Source organism: Triticum aestivum, chromosome 6A (genome assembly GCF_018294505.1).
Source record: "Triticum aestivum cultivar Chinese Spring chromosome 6A, IWGSC CS RefSeq v2.1, whole genome shotgun sequence".
In the NCBI taxonomy this organism is placed as follows: Eukaryota; Viridiplantae; Streptophyta; class Magnoliopsida; order Poales; family Poaceae; genus Triticum; species Triticum aestivum.
Window position 1 is genome coordinate 80,744,024 of NC_057809.1, and position 18,344 is coordinate 80,762,367.

At 44.4% G+C, this 18,344-nt stretch overlaps 3 protein-coding genes across 5 annotated transcripts; 1 reads left to right on the forward strand and 2 right to left on the reverse strand.

The window, feature by feature from the left end:
- Window positions 1–1,568: 1,568 nt before the first annotated feature.
- LOC123132174 (IQ domain-containing protein IQM3) lies at window positions 1,569–5,415 on the forward strand. 2 transcript variants are annotated; one of them, XM_044551944.1, is made up of 9 exons: window positions 1,574–1,906; window positions 2,158–2,272; window positions 2,423–2,488; window positions 2,752–2,840; window positions 2,997–3,084; window positions 3,939–4,085; window positions 4,194–4,286; window positions 4,477–4,578; window positions 4,672–5,415. In XM_044551944.1, exons 1-9 carry the CDS (start codon window positions 1,692–1,694, stop codon window positions 5,212–5,214), a joined length of 1,458 nt encoding a protein of 485 aa, XP_044407879.1. In that variant the 5' UTR covers window positions 1,574–1,691; the 3' UTR covers window positions 5,215–5,415. The 2 variants fall into 2 exon arrangements, with proteins under 2 accessions (XP_044407880.1, XP_044407879.1); XM_044551945.1 differs by lacking the exon at window positions 3,939–4,085 and having other exon boundaries at window positions 1,569–1,906.
- Window positions 5,416–6,764: 1,349 nt separating this feature from the next.
- LOC123132176 (uncharacterized) lies at window positions 6,765–10,035 on the reverse strand. Its single transcript, XM_044551948.1, has 6 exons — window positions 9,650–10,035; window positions 7,836–7,889; window positions 7,646–7,726; window positions 7,440–7,509; window positions 7,256–7,344; window positions 6,765–7,161 (listed from the first exon to the last, which is right to left on the reverse strand). The coding sequence occupies exons 1-6, from the start codon at window positions 9,851–9,853 to the stop codon at window positions 7,033–7,035; spliced, it is 627 nt and encodes a 208-aa protein (XP_044407883.1). The 5' UTR covers window positions 9,854–10,035; the 3' UTR covers window positions 6,765–7,032.
- Window positions 10,036–11,222: 1,187 nt separating this feature from the next.
- Window positions 11,223–17,266, reverse strand: LOC123132175 (protein arginine N-methyltransferase 5). 2 transcript variants are annotated; one of them, XM_044551947.1, is made up of 22 exons: window positions 16,968–17,266; window positions 16,665–16,871; window positions 16,143–16,232; window positions 15,980–16,036; window positions 15,705–15,793; window positions 15,498–15,573; window positions 15,304–15,390; window positions 15,044–15,125; window positions 14,663–14,757; window positions 14,532–14,567; window positions 14,310–14,378; window positions 13,771–13,839; window positions 13,405–13,458; window positions 13,180–13,254; window positions 12,905–12,997; window positions 12,708–12,811; window positions 12,540–12,588; window positions 12,380–12,466; window positions 12,173–12,278; window positions 11,997–12,084; window positions 11,801–11,894; window positions 11,223–11,736 (listed from the first exon to the last, which is right to left on the reverse strand). In XM_044551947.1, the coding sequence occupies exons 1-22, from the start codon at window positions 17,109–17,111 to the stop codon at window positions 11,653–11,655; spliced, it is 1,935 nt and encodes a 644-aa protein (XP_044407882.1). In that variant the 5' UTR covers window positions 17,112–17,266; the 3' UTR covers window positions 11,223–11,652. The 2 variants fall into 2 exon arrangements, with proteins under 2 accessions (XP_044407882.1, XP_044407881.1); XM_044551946.1 differs by having other exon boundaries at window positions 15,959–16,036.
- Between the last annotated feature and the right edge of the window lie 1,078 nt (window positions 17,267–18,344).

Consider the following 18,344-nt stretch of genomic DNA (forward strand, 5'->3'; position numbering starts at 1 on the left):
CCTTACTTGAACAAACTTGTTTTCAAATCCATCCTCAATCATAGGACCGATGGCCTCGTCAGGGAAGGATTCGAAGAATCTTTATTCAGCGCCGTCATCGTTGCCGCCGAAGCAAAGATGATGAACAGCCTAAAAAACTAGACTACACAGATGTAAAAACGATCCACGCGCGTGAATCCGGCGACCCCCTCCCCCCCCCCACACACACACACACAGACAACCACCACGGACGACCGAGGTCGCCGGCGGAGGGGAGCCGCCGGAGGACGGCGCTGAAAGAAGGCCTCTCCTGACGGCGGCTAGGGTTCCAGCCGCCAGGGAGGAGAGAAAAACGCTTGACGTACGCTTTTACTATGTTGCGTATGGTTGAGTCCTCTCCCACCCCCAATTAACACCTAAGTCCCTGCCTTTTATAAGAATCCCAAAGTGAAATATAGAATTACAGTCGCGTTCAAAACAGATTTTATCTTGAACGAGTCTCACCGTCGCCGAGGAAAAACCACTTGGGGCGCCGTGAGCGTCACAGACATGACACCACACAGCAACTGGCGCCACGCCACCACCACCAGCAAAATCACGGCCTCTAGCCACCAAGCGCTGCTCTCTCGCATCGTTGGCATGCTCCCCATTGGCTTCTCGCCAAGGAAAAACAAGCCCTACAACTACTATACACACGAGAGCACGGAGCGCCTCCCCCATCTCTACTCCGGCCGGTAGTGTCGACGCAGAAGAACCGGGCTTGGGTCGGCTCGAGAAACTTGGAGACGACGACTCTCAACGGTGGTAGTTTCGAGAGAAAGCGACTCGTTGAACAAGTTTTGTGAACTCACCCAAATCCATACGCGTAAGAACCCGGAATTAAAAGTGAAAAACATCAATGAAACCTCAGCGACAAACTGAGCTCGGATGGTTACGTTCCTTTGGTGGAACCAGCCCATCAAGGTTCAAGAATTAGACCTGACACTGATGAGAACGTGTGTCAAGCATGGTTCTCATGACCTTCTGGAGCAGGGCTACCGACCAAGGCTCGAATCCTGGTTCTTAAAAAAAGGCTCCTCGCAGCGTATATTTGTGTTGTACAAGCCAGCGTGTTCGCTGCATATACTTGCGCCGCACAAGCCAGCGTTCGGGGCCTTTTTTCCACCTTATAATGCAGTGCCTTTGGGATATCTTTCTTCTTTGGTCGACTTTTTTGTAAGACTTACATCGATGCTCGTATTTTTTAGATTTATTTAGTCTTTCAACGGCTTTTGCTTAGTGAGAGGTGACGTCCTATTGATTTTCAAGATGTGACGTCGGCTCAATACCTCAGAGGTACCGATAGAGATAGGATGTGCACCCGTGCAATGATAAGACTGAGTGTAGGCGGGCACCTGCGATTAATTTGTGTTACTAAAAAAACGAAACCTCGCCCAACTGCGGCGTACGACGACGAGCTGCGACGGGACAAAACGCACAGTCCGGTAGACGACCCAGCGTACCATGGGCTCAGCTCCACTGCTCCAACAGTAAACTACTCTCCGATTATCTCTCGCGCACAGCAGCGCAGGCGGGCATAAATTCCAGCTGCTGCCTCCCCTTTCTTCCCCAGCCCAACCCCCTCCCCCTCCTCGAGAAAGAGCACGGCCATCCCCCGCCCGCCTCCAGTCGAGAAGCCCACCACCATTGGCGGTAGACGGTAGACAGTATACATGGAGGTGGAGACTGCGATGCCTCCTCCGGCGGCCGGGCCGGACCGCGTGGAGACCGCCTCGCGGGAGCCGAGCCGCACGGGGGCCTCCTCCTCGCCGTCGCCGGCGACCGGAGGCGAAGCGAATGGCGCGGCGACCAAGGTGCAGAAGGTCTACCGGAGCTACCGGACCAGGCGCAAGCTCGCCGACTCCGCCGTCGTCGTCGAGGAGCTCTGGTAACCAGATCCTATCCAATTCCACAAAAGGAAAACATTACTGCTCTGTTTCTTTTCTTCCACTTGGTGGTCTGATAATTTCGGTCAAGAAAATCGCCCAACCCCCCTTTCTTTCTTGGGATTCTGCCCTTTTCTTGGCTGTTGCCCTCTCGCGAGCCTGATTTTGGGTGCCGTCGATGCCTGATTTGCTCTGTCTTGATGGTTACGGGCGCTGAAAATTCACCGGTCTTCTCTGGTTTGGATTGGTCAAGGTGGCAAGCGCTGGACTTCGCGCGGCTCAACCACAGCACCGTCTCCTTCTACGACGACCCGGAGCCGGAGACCGCCGCCTCGCGCTGGAACCGCGTCAGCCTCAACGCATCCAAGGTCTCGACACATCCCCTTCCCCTGCACCATCAATCGCCAGCACAAGGCAGCTCGCCATGATGGCCTTTTCCCCGCAAGAAAGCCATTCTCTTTTTTTACTGTAATTCTCCGTAATTTTAACCCCAACGCATGTTCATGAGCATGTTGCAGGTGGGGCAGGGTTTATCCAAGGACGCCAAGGCTCTCAAGCTGGCTTTCCAGCACTGGATCGAGGCTGTGAGTACAAAAATATCCTACGCATCTACTACTGTTTTTTAATCTAATTTTGGCAGTAGTATTGTACGGCAGTAGTATTGTAGTACTTGCTGCTTTTCTATGCTCTCCAAATGTGTGTGTGAAAGGAATAAGCTTCCCAGTATCAGTTGATCAGACTGTCAGTCAGCTCTGAACATCGATGATAGAAGTTCCACAGCTTGCCCTCATCTTTACTTGGACTTCTATTTGCAAAAAATTGAGATCCGTCTGTCATATTCTTGTAGATTGATCCAAGACATAGGTACGGGCATAACCTGCATTTCTACTATGATGTCTGGTGCCAGACCCAGGCTGGCCAGCCCTTCTTCTACTGGTAAGAATATGGCTGCCATTGTGCATATGAAAATCTCTCTGTTCAGACGAAATCATGCAAATCAATATGTAGTCCCCATTTTCCCACAGGATAAGTCTTGATAAATTTTGCACGGAAACTGATAGTCTTTTACTCTTTTTCTTTTTGCATATGCAGGCTTGATATTGGTGAGGGAAAAGATGTAGATCTTCCAGAATGTCCAAGGGCTCGGCTGAAGAAGCAATGCATAAGATATCTTGGTCCGGTAAGATCATTTGCATAATGGGTGCCATCTTTATCCTTTCTTACTGAAAATATTCCAATGAGAGCTGCGTCGTCTACTTCAGAGTGCTAAATTCATTCAACGCTCAAGTTTCTTCAGCAAGCCTCGGTTGCGATTAAGAAATACCACTGACTTTGTGTTTCTCATGTTCACCTTCTAGAATATGTTTTGCTCATAATGAGAACATGGGTTATGTTGGCATGGGTGCCGAATCTAGAGACAACAGTGAAGGGCAGGCACCATGCTAAGCGCTGTCACGTGCAGGAGTCACTATTGAACCTAACAATAACATGATCAATTGATAAAGGAGTTAGGAAACAGATGGATTAAAATAGGAAGATGTTGATATGGTTTTCTTGGAATGATGATATTTAGTTAGGCAAGAGATAGCCTAATTTCGACAGCGATTAGGCCCTGCTGGCATCTACATGAGGGCAAGTGACCTATCCTTGGTCTCTGCACTTTTTGCAGTGCGCTGCACGTGACATATTCCCTCTGTCCAGAATTATAAGGCACACACATGCTTCTCAAATTTATTTATCTATTGGATTACATTATACAAAAATCAATATCGCTGGTATCAATTTGTATGAGATAATCCATATAGTTGGGCAAATCGTTGGTCAAAGTTTCATAAGTCTTGAGTTATGTATAATACTTTATACATATGAGGTTATAGAACTCCCTAGCCTGTGCCATTAATACTTCTCTTCAATTGTTTATCTTAACCACAGCACGCCAACATGTTCAGATTAGTCGTAGCATATTGCCACATGAAAGTTTAGAAGAAAATCGTTGAGCATGAACTCCTGTAACAGCTGTCTGATGTTTTGCAGCAAGAGCGCGAGTTCTATGAATACATCATTAAAGAGGGAAAGATTATCCACCAGATATCTGGTGAGGCACTAGATACAAGCCAGGGCCCTAAAGGGACAAAATGGATTTTTGTTATGAGCACCGCAAAGAAACTTTATGCTGGGCAGGTTGTTTGATAACTCACAAAATTTTACTGCTGCTGAGAACTGTTAAGTTATGTTTTCAAAGGTTAGCTTCACTAAATGTTTAACTTGTATGCTTATTTCTATATCCAGAAAGAGAGAGGTGTATTCCAGCACTCCAGCTTTTTAGCAGGAGGTGCTACTATCGCTGCTGGAAGGTTTACTGCAGAAAATGGAGTTATCAAGGTATTATCGAGAACCACCATCGTATCTAAGTGCTAGTACTATTTAAGCAAAGATTTCACACTCGGTGATTTGTTACTTAAATAATTGTATCCATATCCCAAGTCACTTCATACTCATAATTTTGTTCTTGTGCTTTCTCACTGGATGCATTATGCTAATCTTATGCTTTGATGATCTCTTCTCATTTCAGTCCATCTGGGCTTATAGTGGACATTACAAACCGAGTGCTGAGAACCTTGGCAACTTCATGAGCTTTCTAGAAGAGAATGGAGTTGATCTGAAAGAAGTTGAGGTATACTATTTCCGGGCCAGCTGAATCTGAACACGCTCCTATGTTACCAAATGTAAGACGATTCACTTAACCAACTTATTTTTGCATATTCAGGTACGCTCATCCACCAAGGAAGACTACTATGAAGATCCAGTGCTTAATAGCAAACAGAACCCTGCTGCGGCTGCTATCATGCCATCCAATCCTCCCCAACTGATTCTCCCTTCCAACATGGTAGAAGAAGACAAGGCATCTGGGCCATCTTCTCAGACTGAAGCTGATGAGGTCAACGATAATCTCCGTGTGGAGAAAGCAAGGCCGGCCTACCAAAGAACCTTATCAGGTGGTCTGCAAAGCCCCAGGGATGTCGGCGTCTCCCAGGATGCAATTCTTGAGAGGGTGAACTCCAAGAGCAAGTCAAAATCCTATCAGCTCGGCCACAGGCTGTCCCTGAAATGGAGCACAGGAAATGGTCCGAGAATCGGGTGTGTGAGGGGTTACCCAATAGAGCTCAGAATGCAAGCGCTGGAGATGGTACAACTCTCACCAAGAGCGTCGACTCCTCCGGCCTCGTGGAGGGTGCCATCATGCCTGTCCCCCACCTCGCCGACGTCGCCTCTCGTGGCAATGCAGGCCTCCCTGCCCCAGCCAAGTTAGGAACTTGAGTCTAGGCAATAGCTGTGTAGTTCTGCTGCTTCATGTTTGATGGGTGCTGCAAAGGCCAGATGTTTGTGCTTGCTGTTTTTCCTATGTTCCTCGAATCCATTTCTAGCTCAGATGGATCTTGTGAGGATTGTATGAGTTCGAATTCGGTTGAATTGAACTGACAATGTGTGATTGTGCCTTTTTCCCACCAAATGTCACTATTGCAGAAATAGCTTCAGCAGAGTTTTCTGTTTCATAGGTCATAATACGGTACTGTAGTATGTTTGCCTACAACAATCAGAAAACATTCAGGGACAAAAGCTCCAAACCATGATCGAATTTAAGGAAAATCAAGGATCGAATTTAAGGAAGCTCCCTCTGGAACTTTCCGGGGGTGTAGGGAGGGACACTCCAACGGCCAGATTTCTATGTGGGCTATATAAAGCCAACTTTATCTTCCCCAAGGGTATCCTTCCCCGTTATATCGAGTTGAGCTCTTTACTCTTGCTCCATTTTTAAAAGCTCCAAAGCTCTATTTTTTTTAACATAGTACCACCAAATTGATTTGAGTTCCCCGTTGATTTCATTGAGGATTTGTTATTCTTAGATATTTGGACTCTTAGGCGACAGGCGACAAGATCCGGAAGCTCTAGACCAACCAGGAGTGATTTAAGTCTCATCTGTTAGGGATGGCTCAAAGGGAGGATAAAATGAACCACTAGGTGGTGCTCCAAAGCTTTGGCTTCGACACCTTTCTAGCCAGTGGCGGACCTAAAATCATAATCCTAGCAAATACTCCTTAAACAACATTAAGTTAAATATCATCATAATCCTAGCAAATACTCCTTAAACAACATTAAGTTGTCAAACAATTAGTGTCTTAGTGTATATAATAAATTAGATTGCAATTTAGCACTGTCTCTTTCTAGTGAAGATTAGCACTCCCAAAGAGTGAACATCAGGATAAATTCCGTGTTGTCAACTCACTTGTGTTTAGTTCTTTTCCGCATCTTTTACCTACTATTCCCTCCGAAAACTTGTCCCTCAAATGAATGTATCTAGGCATTCTTGAAATGCCTAGAAAGACAAGTATTTAGGAACGGAGGGAGTATGTAGGTTTGCCGGCTTGCTAATTAGCTAGTTCCTCTGCTTACCTTATTGCTTGTTTGCTTAACATATACTCCTAATTGCATATCTAAAGAACCAAAATTTGTAGTCCCCTATTCATCCCTTCCCCGTGGGTGAAGGATCATTTTCTCTGTTTTCTTTTCACATTTATGGACTCAATTGAATCATTGAGATCTGAAGTAGGGAGAAGTTGATTTTTAAGATGGGGTGGCCATTCGCCCGCATTTGCATTCATTGAGGCAGGGCAGAGGGTCCTACAGCAATGGTATAGGACAAAATTCTCAAAAGCCAAAGCCAAAATAGATGATTATTTTGGCTCACATAAATAGATGCTTTTTGGCTCATAAGCCAAAATCCAAAATCAAAGTTAAGCCTAACTAAACACCTCCACATTAAAGGCTCAAACTAACATCTCCACAGGACAGATAACAACATATTCTGGTGAGACATCGTAATCATCATCATCATCTGTGTTTCTGTTGGGTTCATGACACTAAACGTGCACAGCAACACAGAATCTAAGCCATCAACGGACATGTGGCAACCGTATAATCTTACACTGACCGGAGAAACAAGAATAACATGACCACGAGAGTCTTAGACAGCAACGCTTAATCCGACACAACAGAGAGTCCAAGCTACAAGAATGGGTAACAACACCGAAAACAGCACCTAGCACCTGCCGGCACTCGTAGACATTCACTACCTATCTTTCAGCTCTAGCTCGAACGTCCGCAGCTTCTCCTTTATAGGTGAAAGGAACAACTTCACATCCTTGCAGATCCGCGACTTGTCGTCCCATTCGAGGGTATCGGTGAACCTCACTTCTGCCTGAAATCAGAAGGGATTGTTTGAGACAACCAGTACCCAGTAATTGATTATAAATGGTACAGGCACTATAGAGAACAGTAGTGGTTATTTGTACCTCGAGGTCATCAAGCTCACCAAATGAAAACTCGGGGATGTCTATATGGCCAGTGACCTTCTTCTTCTCTTCCTTGACTAGCCATTCACCTATTAGCATTACGGCAAACGAGTTAGCGACAACGGAGTAATGCATATTTTAAATAAATGAAGCGATGCAATGTTTGGCATGATATATGCTTTACCTTTAAATCTCAAGCTCAGTTCATAATTATAACCTACTCTCTTCTTATTACGGACCGTTACTAGAAATGCCTGTTAAACCACCAAGGATATGGTTAGTTGTTTAAACTACACATGACAGGATTACTTCGTGCAAAAAGGTTATCAGGTTATGAAAAATAGTTATGAATTGATGGAATTGAACGGTCTTGTCAGACATTGTGCTTACATCGCCTGAGCATTTGGACACTTCATCAATGGATGCCTTCCCCGTGGAGAAATCCAGTGAACCCAAAGAACCCAGCAAATCCTACAGTACATATGAGCTAATAACTATCAGAGAAATTTAATACAATGGAAACATCAGTGAACTATTTTAGACAAGCATTTTGTAAACAGCTGGCTGCTAAACCACGCACCTTTATCCTACCATTAGCCCATGAATTGAGGTTCTTTTCCTCCCATGTTCCAGCCTGCAAGTGCAAACGTGAAAAATATCAGAAAATAGTAGATTGGCAATTAGCAGTATAACCATCCCAGAAGATAACGGTATCAAAAAAATAGGCAGCTACAGCAACTACCAAAAAACGCCAAAGGTAATAGAACTAAAGCTGGACAGTTTGCAGATGGTATGAGTCAGCAATAGAAGTAAATTTGTCCAAACAACTCAAAACTCGGAAGTTATAAGGCTGTTCCTGAATTTCTTGAGGCCGCCGTAAGTGTACTCCATATCTCTATTTAACTCAAGAGAATCATAGATTATTACTAGTAAGAAGCCGGCCACAGCTCCTCTAAATGTACAAGACCACAGTATCGTCCTAGTAGTTCAAACCCCAGCGTAATCAGATCTCTTTCCCCTTTGCATATTTATTCCTCTATTTATGCAATTGTAAAACTAGTACTATGAGCTAGAGCAGAGCTGTAGAGTGCACCAAAGTTTATGTACTGCAAAGCTAGTCTTTGTTGCCAAACTTCCAAGAACACAAGAACATTCCCTTTTTTTTTAACATATTTTGATTTTTCTGTGAATCTACATCAATATTCAATAGTGTTTAACATATTTTTTAACATATCTAGCTATATCTAGATAGAATGCATTGTATGGGCGAACTGCTTTTCGCCCACACAGCCACCAACTAGGTCATGCGCGTGTGGGCGAACTGCTTTTCGCCCACACGACACTACTACCTTGTGGATGGCAACTGCAGTTACGCGAACGTGCAACTCGGTACACACACATGGCAACTGTGATTCTTTGCTACATGGCAACTACAGTTACGCGAACGTGGCAACTCGGTACACACACATGGCAACTGTGATTCTTTGCTACACGGCAACTGCAGTTGCGCGTACGTGGCAACCAGATAAACACACATTGCAACTGTGATTAACAATACATGGCAATTATGGTTGGACCACACGTGGCAACTAGGTAAACACACATGGCAACTACTGTTTTGACCATATGTGACAAGTAGTTAATCACACACGGCAACTACGGTTTGATTACACGCGGAAACTACCATAAATTAGACATGGCAACTATAGTTAACCAAAACAAATAGAGTTGCCATGCTTTTACAACTACACTTGCCATCCCGGATGACTACATCTGCCAACCAGGATGGCAACTAAATCATCATCCCACGGGGTACCTAACGTAGCTGCGTCAGGACGTGTGGGCATTTTTGCTTCGTGCCACACGCACGGGATGGAGATGAGTAGTATTTATTGGGCATGTGGCACGAAGTAGCCGCACCCACACGTGTGGGCAATTCTAATGTCCGCCCACACACAGCCCGTGTGGGCTGCCTCCTGCTCACACCACACACGGTGTGTGGGTGCATGTCGTATATGCCACACGTGTGGCAGTTATCAGCGTCCTAGAATATATAGTGTTGAACAGCAATACTCATGTGTTGCAATGTGCGGCAGTAAACAAATTCCCTGCACGTAGGGTGAATGCACCCCCACAATCCACTGGCGGCAAACTGGAGATTGCAGATTTGCCAATACCAAATCGACTGAGCGGGTTCATGGTGATCGACGGAGGTTTATGGCTGCGAATCGACATATCCCAATGTATAAACGTATGCTAATTATCAGATCATAGGCTCAGAACAAGACATTAATCACAAGAGCTAATTCATGGTATTCCATCCGGCAACGCGGGCAGCCGCCAGTCACCTATCTAGTGGCAGCGCACGTAAGTGTGGAGAGAAGGGCCTCTGACCTGATTCCAGACGGAGCCGAGGGCGTTGGGGTTGCCGCCGCCGCCGTTGGCGGCGGAGGGGTCGAGCTTCCGCGGGACGGGGGGAGGCGCCGCCTCGCCCGTGGCCTGCCGCACCCAGTACCTGTACGACGACTTCTCCGGCGTCCCCGTCTCCGTCGCCGTCACGGTCTCCGTCGCCGCCGCCACGGCCGCCGTCTCCTCCATCGGCGGATTGAGCTGGGGCCCTCGCTCGCTGTAGATCTCTCGGCGGGGGAGGGAGATCGGCGAGGGCGCGCGCCCCTTCTCGGGGGATCGAGAGGCTTCTTCCCCGGGCGGAGGGGAGGAGAGGATTGCCACCAGAAATTTCTGTGCGCGTCGCGGGTCGTATGGGGTATGGGGGCGCTCCAATTTTGACTCTTTTATTCTCCCCCGCGGCGAGTGCCCACGTGCCTCGGGAAGCTTCTCGATTCTTTTCCGGTTTTCTACGCTAGCTACAGTTGGTCCCTAGTGTGGGCCCGCGTGTCAGCGTCGGTGTGGGAGAGGGTTTTTCCTTATTTTGAGGAAGAGGGATATAGAACATAAAAGTGGGGTGACGAAATAAGGTACTGCCTGGCATCTGCTCGGTCAAAATATTACTCTAATACTTTCTATTCTTGAAAAAAATCTAAAGGAATCACACATGCACATGAATGTTGGTTTTAAGTTATGAAGTTATCTTTGATATGCTTAGCTAAAGGATGTTTTAAAATAAAACTATAGAATTTATTGGTATTTTCATTCTATCATTATAGACTTTATTAATTTATTTGTTAATAACTTGAGGATTAATATTTCACTAAGGGGAACATAACACGGAGTCGGAGTAAATAAAATTGCTAATTCTAATTAGGAAAAAAAGAATAAATATCAATCGTTGTAGTATAATTTTGAATACTATAAAAAAGGTAAGATGGGAGGTGGGGGGGATAAAAACTTTTGGATATATTGATTCGGATTAATTGCAAATGCCTCAAGGATGTTGCAAGAACATGTGATCTTCTGCAATACTAAAACAAACAAGTTTTCCTCTAATTTTGGTATGTTTTTTGAAAAACACAAAGTTGCAGATATTCTGACGTAAAAATGTGTGTACATAGTATACTACTGACCATGTTTTGAAATATTTTTTCTTATTTTTTTATTTATATGACCAACATACTAATGTGTTGTGAGAATATACCGATTTTTCTACTTATTCTTTTTACGTATGATTTTTTTGCAGGGAAATTAGAGCTTTTATTCAACTATCATGGGCAATGGGCCGCGCGGGGGTGGGGTGGGGAGTCCATCCAGCAAGAATACATGTTTAATTAAAAAAGAAATAAACGATGAGGCTATCTCAGCAAGAATAGACGCCATCAGAGAGCACGAAAACAAGCGCAGGTGTACACCTCTAAACAATCACGTATATCCTCATAGTTTTGTATGAAAATGCAGGGCAAACAGGGAAAGAAGGACCGTATACGGAGTACTTAATACGGTGCAACCCTGCCGCTCCACTTGAGAATGCCTTTTGCAGTTTTGCTCTGCTCTGGCCTCTGGGGGCACATAGGAGTGACAACAACTAAATTGTTATTTCCCAAGCATCGAGAAATATATTTGAGTAGCAAACCCTATGCATGTTTGTGATTCTACAGTAAAGCCACTTGCTTTGCATCCCAAACGAAAGAAACACATTTTGACTACCCTAGCACGAAACTAGATCTGCGTCTCCGCATGTTCACCTCAAGAACAGAAAAGGCAATGTCAAAACTGATGACGAGCTCAGCACCTAAAACCCTAGCACGCACAAGGATTAGCGCGGCAACAACAATAAGTAAAAGATGTTACAAAGCAAAAGCTTGCGAGTTACAGCATGTGCCTGTATCCAGGTTCTAAGATCTGTTTCTTTGACCCAGGTAGCTGGACACACTAAAAAACCAAGCATATGATCGACAATTTCTTCTCTCTCAAAAAACCGACACAGAGTATTCTGATTTTCCAACTTATAGACCGACCCAATATGACCGGCCATTGCTGTTATGGATCGGGGATGGAGACGGAGCCACCAGAGCCCACTCGTACCACACCTGAAATAACAGCGGATAAGGATTCATTTATCAAAGGATCGACAGCGATGGAAACCACACTGACCTTGGTGGCACCACAGCATCGCCAAAAGTGCACTTCTATGGGCGACTCTGACGGCACGTATATGGGCTTCCTCAGTGGGAAAAAGATTGGGAACCTGGCAATGTTCATAATATGTCAAAATTATGACTAAATTGCAGGATTTGGAAAATATTGCTGCTGGTTTTTAAGAGCAGTGGGTTGACAGTTTGCTACTTACCAGCTAAACATGTTTGGTGTACATGTGTTCGGCTCAATTCCTAGATGGACATCTTTATATAGTACGGCATCAAAATATCCAGCGAATCCTGCCAAAATGATTGGATAAGTAGAGTTAGAGTGATATATGAATAGCTTTACAGAATAGAAAACTGAATGGCAAGTACAGCTGCATACCGTGCACAAGGCATGATCCCGTGTCTTGTGGTAGTTCAAACTGTAACTTGGTATACCTTTGGTTGGTGGCCTTTGGTGAGAAGTTTGGATGTGCGAAAGAGAAAACCTGCTCATTTAAAGGTGATCATCAGATGTCGTTATGAAATAGTTATTGGAGGAAGGCATGATCAATGAAGGGCATATTGAGCAGAAAGTGCAGTCTCTCACCTCTTGTGGAGGTGCAAGTCTTGCTACTCGGTGTAGCTTGACAACATATGCCGTTTCAAAATGTGCAATATCTTTGTGTGCTTTAATCTGCAAAAACCAAGTCGCTTCAAGCTCTATCGAAACTTTGCAGATACCACACTGAGATGGCATAAGCACTTACATCATTGTGTAGTTTCGATGCAGTTACTGGTTGGATAAAGCTTGTGTAACTGCAGCAGAACACATGAAAACAATCAAATAATAAGAAATATGAGGATACCTAGGATCGAAAGAATGCAGAGAAGTTCAATTATATAATAATAATGCAAAAAGGGAAAAAGGTCAGTACGATGAAGGAATAGAAATCCCATCAGGCTTCAAGAATCTTTGGGCACCATCTAGACACTCAGGAGATAACTCATTATCACCAAAGGACCCAAGCAACTCGCTGACCTGTTCATAATTGCATGTGAGATTGTTAAGACATAGTTGTGACTGCCTGGTAAGAGATTTGAAATGTCACTTTCGAACAAAGTATCAGCATACCAAAATATCAGCTTTTTCAGGAGCATCCCAGCACCGCATGTCACTAGAAATAATAGTAACCATGCTTTCCCACCCTTCCAATTTGATCAAACTCTGCACCGGTGCCCAAAAACCAATCAGATCATCATATAATATATTTTTATTAACGCAGCAAGGCAAAAACAGACTACCAACACAATGATAGGGAAAAAGAGATGCATCAATGATCCCTAAACTGACAAGCTTACACCCCTGTCTAATGGAATAACTTGAAAACTGAAAATATAAGAACTCACATGAAGAGTAATAACTGCGTTAGGATTTTTCTCCACTGCATATACTTTTAGCGTCCGACCAGTTTCTTCTGCAGCCTGCATTTAATATGAAAGCCTATTTAGCTTCCTGGACAATATGAACAAAGAAGTTTTCTTCGACAAAAAATACAGGCACGTTATTTAAACACCAGCAAATTTATCAAAGTTTGTGGTAACACCCCAAGTGTCAGGAGCAAAAGAACTCACCTGCAATGATGCTCTTACGAGAGGCCCTCGGCCTGCTCCAACAACCATCAAGACCTTTGTGGAACAGCGAATAATTAGATGATTAAATACTAAATATAACATTAAAATAAAAATGTAGGTTTAATATGAGTGGTGCAGGAAATAAGCTCCAGTGAGCTGTTTACAATTTCAGCCTAGGAATATTACAAATAAAACAGGCATAACGCTGGATTGGCTACAGATGCAGAAGAGGCAATGCATAAACAAGATATGAATGCATGCTTTTGCCAACTCATGGCCCTATGAATCACTGTTTAAAGAGATTCAAGTATGGAGTGCAACCATTTTATATAGGAAAAAGATTACAAAGTTCAGGGCCAATCGTACCGTCCTAGCTGTGGAAACTTCATCATCTGAGACCTTATCAACCAACGCCTTAGCGATTGCTCTTTGATACTGTTCATATGATGTAAAAAAGGAATTAGCAATGAGATCGATACTGGTATGAAGAGTGCTGTTAGACTGACCAACCAGCCAAAAAAATAGAATTCCAGACTACCTAGTTTATAAAGAAGGGCTGGATTTTTTATCCTTGATTTATTTACAAAACCTGGTTCATTAGCTATTAAGTGCTAATGTTAAAAATGTGATAGCTGAAGCATGCATCCATAAATCTCAAGATTGATCTTGTGCCAGTTATAGTAATTCTCAAATACTTTCAGGGTGTACTGACTAGTAGAAGAACCATGATATAGTCAATAGTTTGGAAGAAATAAATGAGAACGTATTTTTAGATACTTCAATTTAATAGCTAACTTTCTTCTCACAATGTATTGACGGAAACTATTGACAAAAGTGAAGGCAATGTTGCTTCTTCAAAATGTATAGCATTAAAGATAGACAGATTCCAAGTATATGACAGTAACCTGTGTATACTTCACAGTGTCTTTCTCGAAAGTCTCATACGTCTGAGCTTCCAAATTATCCATCAGAGGCTGCCAAAATAAATAAATAGACAAGTTATGAGGAAGTGAATGCCACATTCATTGTAATGGAGTTAAAAAGGAGACCCATGCCCCATAACTTCACGAGAAAGAATAATTTCTTTCAGGTGATTAGAACTTGAGAATAAGCGAAACAGTAATTACCTGGAGAGGAGATTGCAAGAAATCCCTATAGTTGATCTGGAGTAAGGCAAATAACATAAGATCAAGGAAGATGCCAGTGAATAAGATAAATAATGGGTCATGAGAGAGAGGAAGTCTACTAGAGTGGATACCTCAAAGCGTTCTTGCTCAGGAAGTGGATCCATCCTCTGATAGAGGTAGGCCATGTAGTCAAGGTACGGGCTCAATGCATGCTGAGTGGGGGTATCTGAAGTAACAATTTAGGCATGAGTGAGTCACATTTTAATGGAAATAAATGGCACTTTTGCAGCAAGTATCACAAGTCGAGGCATATAGTTCAGAGAGCAGGAAAATAATACTTGACACATTTCTCATATTAAAAAGGAGAAATTAAGTTTGATCTCTTCGCAGAGTTTACTTTTTAGAGTACGGCAGTCACTTTAAATGTATGTAATGAAAACATTGTTTACATAATCATGTGCAAGTTAAAGACCCTCTGAACTATAACAAATCTGAAAGTTCACAGGAGTTACCTTCGGTGTGGTTTTCATCACGTGAGAGCACTCCTTCAGATACTTGGGAAACATTATGATTTGATCTCCCAGAGATAATTACCTAAACAAAATCAGAATTCAGGGCTTCAGGCAGAACACGACATACACATCAATTGCCTCTCGAGCTTAGAAGGAGGGCAGGTATTGCCGTATTGTATTGCGCCATTAATTCAAAAGGCTATGCTGTTATGCGAAGAAGAAAAATGCTTTAATATAAAGAAGCATAATAAAGAACCTACCTGAACTGAATGGTTAAAAAAACCAGTAAGCAGAGTCTGGTGGCGTTTGGACAAGCAAGGATAACCTCTTGCATTTGTTAGAAAAGCCTGCAGATGGAAAATTATTTAGTGCTGCAAACATGCACGGCCTATTGTAATACCCCAGGAGGGAGGTGATTGCACATCAAGATGGACTGATTAAGTTGTATGATTACATCTGTTTGAAGAATCGCAGCTCTTACAGGCTCCCCAAACCAGCGCCCTAGAGAGTTCATTGATGGCAGCGAGCTCCTGATAAGTGAATAGACAACATTTTTAAGGGATACCAAAGCTTTAGCATTATAGATGAAATTACTAAATTAGAGTGAAATCTTTATTTTGCAAGAAATTTTTTGGTGTGACAATGCAAGATCATCACTTACAAGATATCAAGTGCTACATACAGTTGACTGCTATGCTCGCATAACAGTCTGAATGAATTCCACCATTCCCACGAGTCTACCGTTTCACTCTGTAATTTAAGAAAACAAATAACAATTGAGTTACGCAGCAGTGTGTATACTTAGCCATCAACAGACTGCAGCATTTTGCTCTGGCAGACAAACGCCTAGCCAGCTTGCTAGCCTTGAATGCGCGCTAGGCACCCCCTGCTAGGCTTGGTAGAACAAACATTTACCGTGGGGTTATTATTATTTACTTTGTCACGGTCTTCTTCCATAGATTCAGACTTCTCCAGAGGTATCCTAAGCCACAACTTAAGAAAGAAACAGAGCAAATAAAAGTTAGATGTCGACAAAGTATTTTAAAATAAGGCACCTATTCAACAACTGAAAGATGAAATTGGATAGGGAGGGCGATACCTGCATATTGGTCAGGCCTTGCAAAATATTATTTACAACTCTAGCATAATTGGCACAGGTTGATCTCTTGGGAGGAGGAATAACGCACGCCTGCAAGGAAATGCGCCACGAATTCAGATCTTTTGTAGAGACTTGTTTTCTAATAATGCATAAGAAGCTTAATAAAGTAATGCAGTTAAGGAATCCAAGGACGGTCAACTGGACAGGAATTATCCATGTTTCTAGTTCTTCAGAGTCGATAGGCACCCCAACAATGTTGAACGGCATAACTAGATAATTCATACTCCCTCCATCCGGAATTACTTTCACAGGAATGGATGTATCTAGATGTATTTTAGTTTTATAAATACATTCATTTCTATCCATTTGCCGTGACAAGTAATTTCGGATGGAGGGAGTATGTTATTGCAGTTACCATTTACAGTGCTCGGTGTAATACTAATAAATAATCTGTAAAACCAACTGATTGAAATTAGACTGATAGAAACAAATAATGAGCAATGTGTTGTCGAGTGGATGGACCTGCAAGGAGAGATGAGTCGCCCAGGCGATCTCCTGCTTAAGCGTGAGCTCCGAGTCGAGCCGGAGCTGCTCGTCCTCGGAATCCAAATCAATCCACTCGCTGATCTTCCCGACGATGTGGCTGCTCCACTGGGACGGGCTGAGGACGAGGTCCGAGGCCGCCACCGGCAGGACGGCGCCGGGCGTGGGCCGGTAGTCGGGATCGACCTGCACAGAGAGGGGCAAGGCAGATAAGCCTCCGTTTCAGAGGGAGGACGCGAGAAAACGGCGGCGGCGGTAGCAGCGGGAGAGAGGGAGACTCACGAGCGGGGCGAGGAGGAAGTCGAAGGCGGAGGAGAGGGAGTGGGTGAGGACGGCGGGGAGGCCGTCGCCGGCGGGGAAGTCGAGCACCTCGACCCCGCAGTAGCGGGAGTCGCTCTTGTCCCCGGCGCGCTGCCCCAGCGGCATCTTCGCCCGGTTTGTGTGCTGCCGGTGGCTGGCGCCGCCGCCGGAGGAGGAGGGGGAGGGGGTTAGTCGGGCTAGGGTTTAGGGTTTTGGTCGGCAGAGAAGAGGGACGAACGCCCGTCGTTTGGCGGCTCTCTTTTCTCTGGCCTCGCTTTTGTTTCTTGTTTTTTTTTTCGCTCCTTTTTTCCTGGGTGGATGTATGGATATGAGCACGAGCACATGGTGTTCGATTTCTATACTAGCAGGCGGAAAGTCTCGTTCATTCGATTGTGAGAGCCTCAACGTTTCAAATTTTTTGAAATTTTATTGAATCATTATGTGGCTAGCACAAAATATTACTCCCTCCTTCCATCTATATAGGGCCTAATGCGTTTTTCGAGGCTAACATTGACCAAATATTAAAGCAATAATATATGACATGCAACTTACACAAAGCACATCGTTAAATTCGTATGTGAAAGGATCTTTCAATGATATAATTTTCAGATTGTGCATGTCATGTACTATTAATCTTGTCAATAGTCAAAGGCGGTCTTAAAAAACGCATTAGGCCCTATATAGATGGAAGGAGGGAGTAGACTTTTAGTAAGACCTTATATTTTGAGATAGCGAGTGCTTAGGCCCCGGCGCGCCGGCCCAATAGTTGGGATGGTCGCACCCCAGCTGCTCGATGCAACGAGCCCTACCGTCCGATCTTGCTCGCGTTGACTTGCCCCATCTCGTACTTTCTTTCCTCACGCTGCGCGCATTGCCCTCCCTCGCCTGGACATCCTCCCACCCGCTAGCCACCAGCCCACCGCCCCCTCGCCTGGATCTCCTTCCTCCATCGCCCCACGCTGCTGGATGCGCTCGCCATCCTCATCGCCGTCGGTCATCGTCACATCATTCGTCATCGCCGGTACAGCGGGAAAGCCCCCCCCCCCTCATAGCAAAAATGGCGTCGTCTTGTAGCACGCCAACACCCTCTGTCATTGCAGCACCTAGCAGTCGCCGTCATAGCACATCCATCGTTGCACTGTCGTGCCGCTGGCCGCAGCTCTCAATGTCACCGCTCGCGCCATTGGCGTATAGTTGAAGCTTTTCTCACACCGACCGATGCTTTTCCCATGTCGTTTGAAGCTTTTTTCGCGGATTGAAGCTTTCCACCTTGTTGATTGAAGCTTTTTTCATCTACGATGGAAGCTTGTTTTGTAAACGGTTGCAACTTTTTTCGTCTTGCAGTGCCCGGTTGAAACT

What these genes read in the sequence shown, in the direction of transcription:
- LOC123132174 (XM_044551944.1), top strand. Translation starts at nt 1,692, where the DNA reads ATGGAGGTGGAGACTGCGATGCCTCCTCCGGCGGCCGGGCCGGACCGC. An exon ending in AGAAACTTTATGCTGGGCAG is followed by an intron (nt 4,086 to 4,193) that starts GTTGTTTGATAA and finishes TTCTATATCCAG; the next exon opens with AAAGAGAGAGGTGTATTCCA. An exon ending in TTGATCTGAAAGAAGTTGAG is followed by an intron (nt 4,579 to 4,671) that starts GTATACTATTTC and finishes TTGCATATTCAG; the next exon opens with GTACGCTCATCCACCAAGGA.
- LOC123132176 (XM_044551948.1), bottom strand. Translation starts at nt 9,853, where the DNA reads ATGGAGGAGACGGCGGCCGTGGCGGCGGCGACGGAGACCGTGACGGCG. An exon ending in ACTGAGCTTGAGATTTAAAG is followed by an intron (nt 7,345 to 7,439) that starts GTAAAGCATATA and finishes TAATGCTAATAG; the next exon opens with GTGAATGGCTAGTCAAGGAA. An exon ending in GTGAGCTTGATGACCTCGAG is followed by an intron (nt 7,162 to 7,255) that starts GTACAAATAACC and finishes TTCTGATTTCAG; the next exon opens with GCAGAAGTGAGGTTCACCGA.
- LOC123132175 (XM_044551946.1), bottom strand. Translation starts at nt 17,111, where the DNA reads ATGCCGCTGGGGCAGCGCGCCGGGGACAAGAGCGACTCCCGCTACTGC. An exon ending in TTTTTAACCATTCAGTTCAG is followed by an intron (nt 15,126 to 15,303) that starts GTAGGTTCTTTA and finishes GATTTTGTTTAG; the next exon opens with GTAATTATCTCTGGGAGATC. An exon ending in AAGTTTCCACAGCTAGGACG is followed by an intron (nt 13,459 to 13,770) that starts GTACGATTGGCC and finishes TGTTCCACAAAG; the next exon opens with GTCTTGATGGTTGTTGGAGC.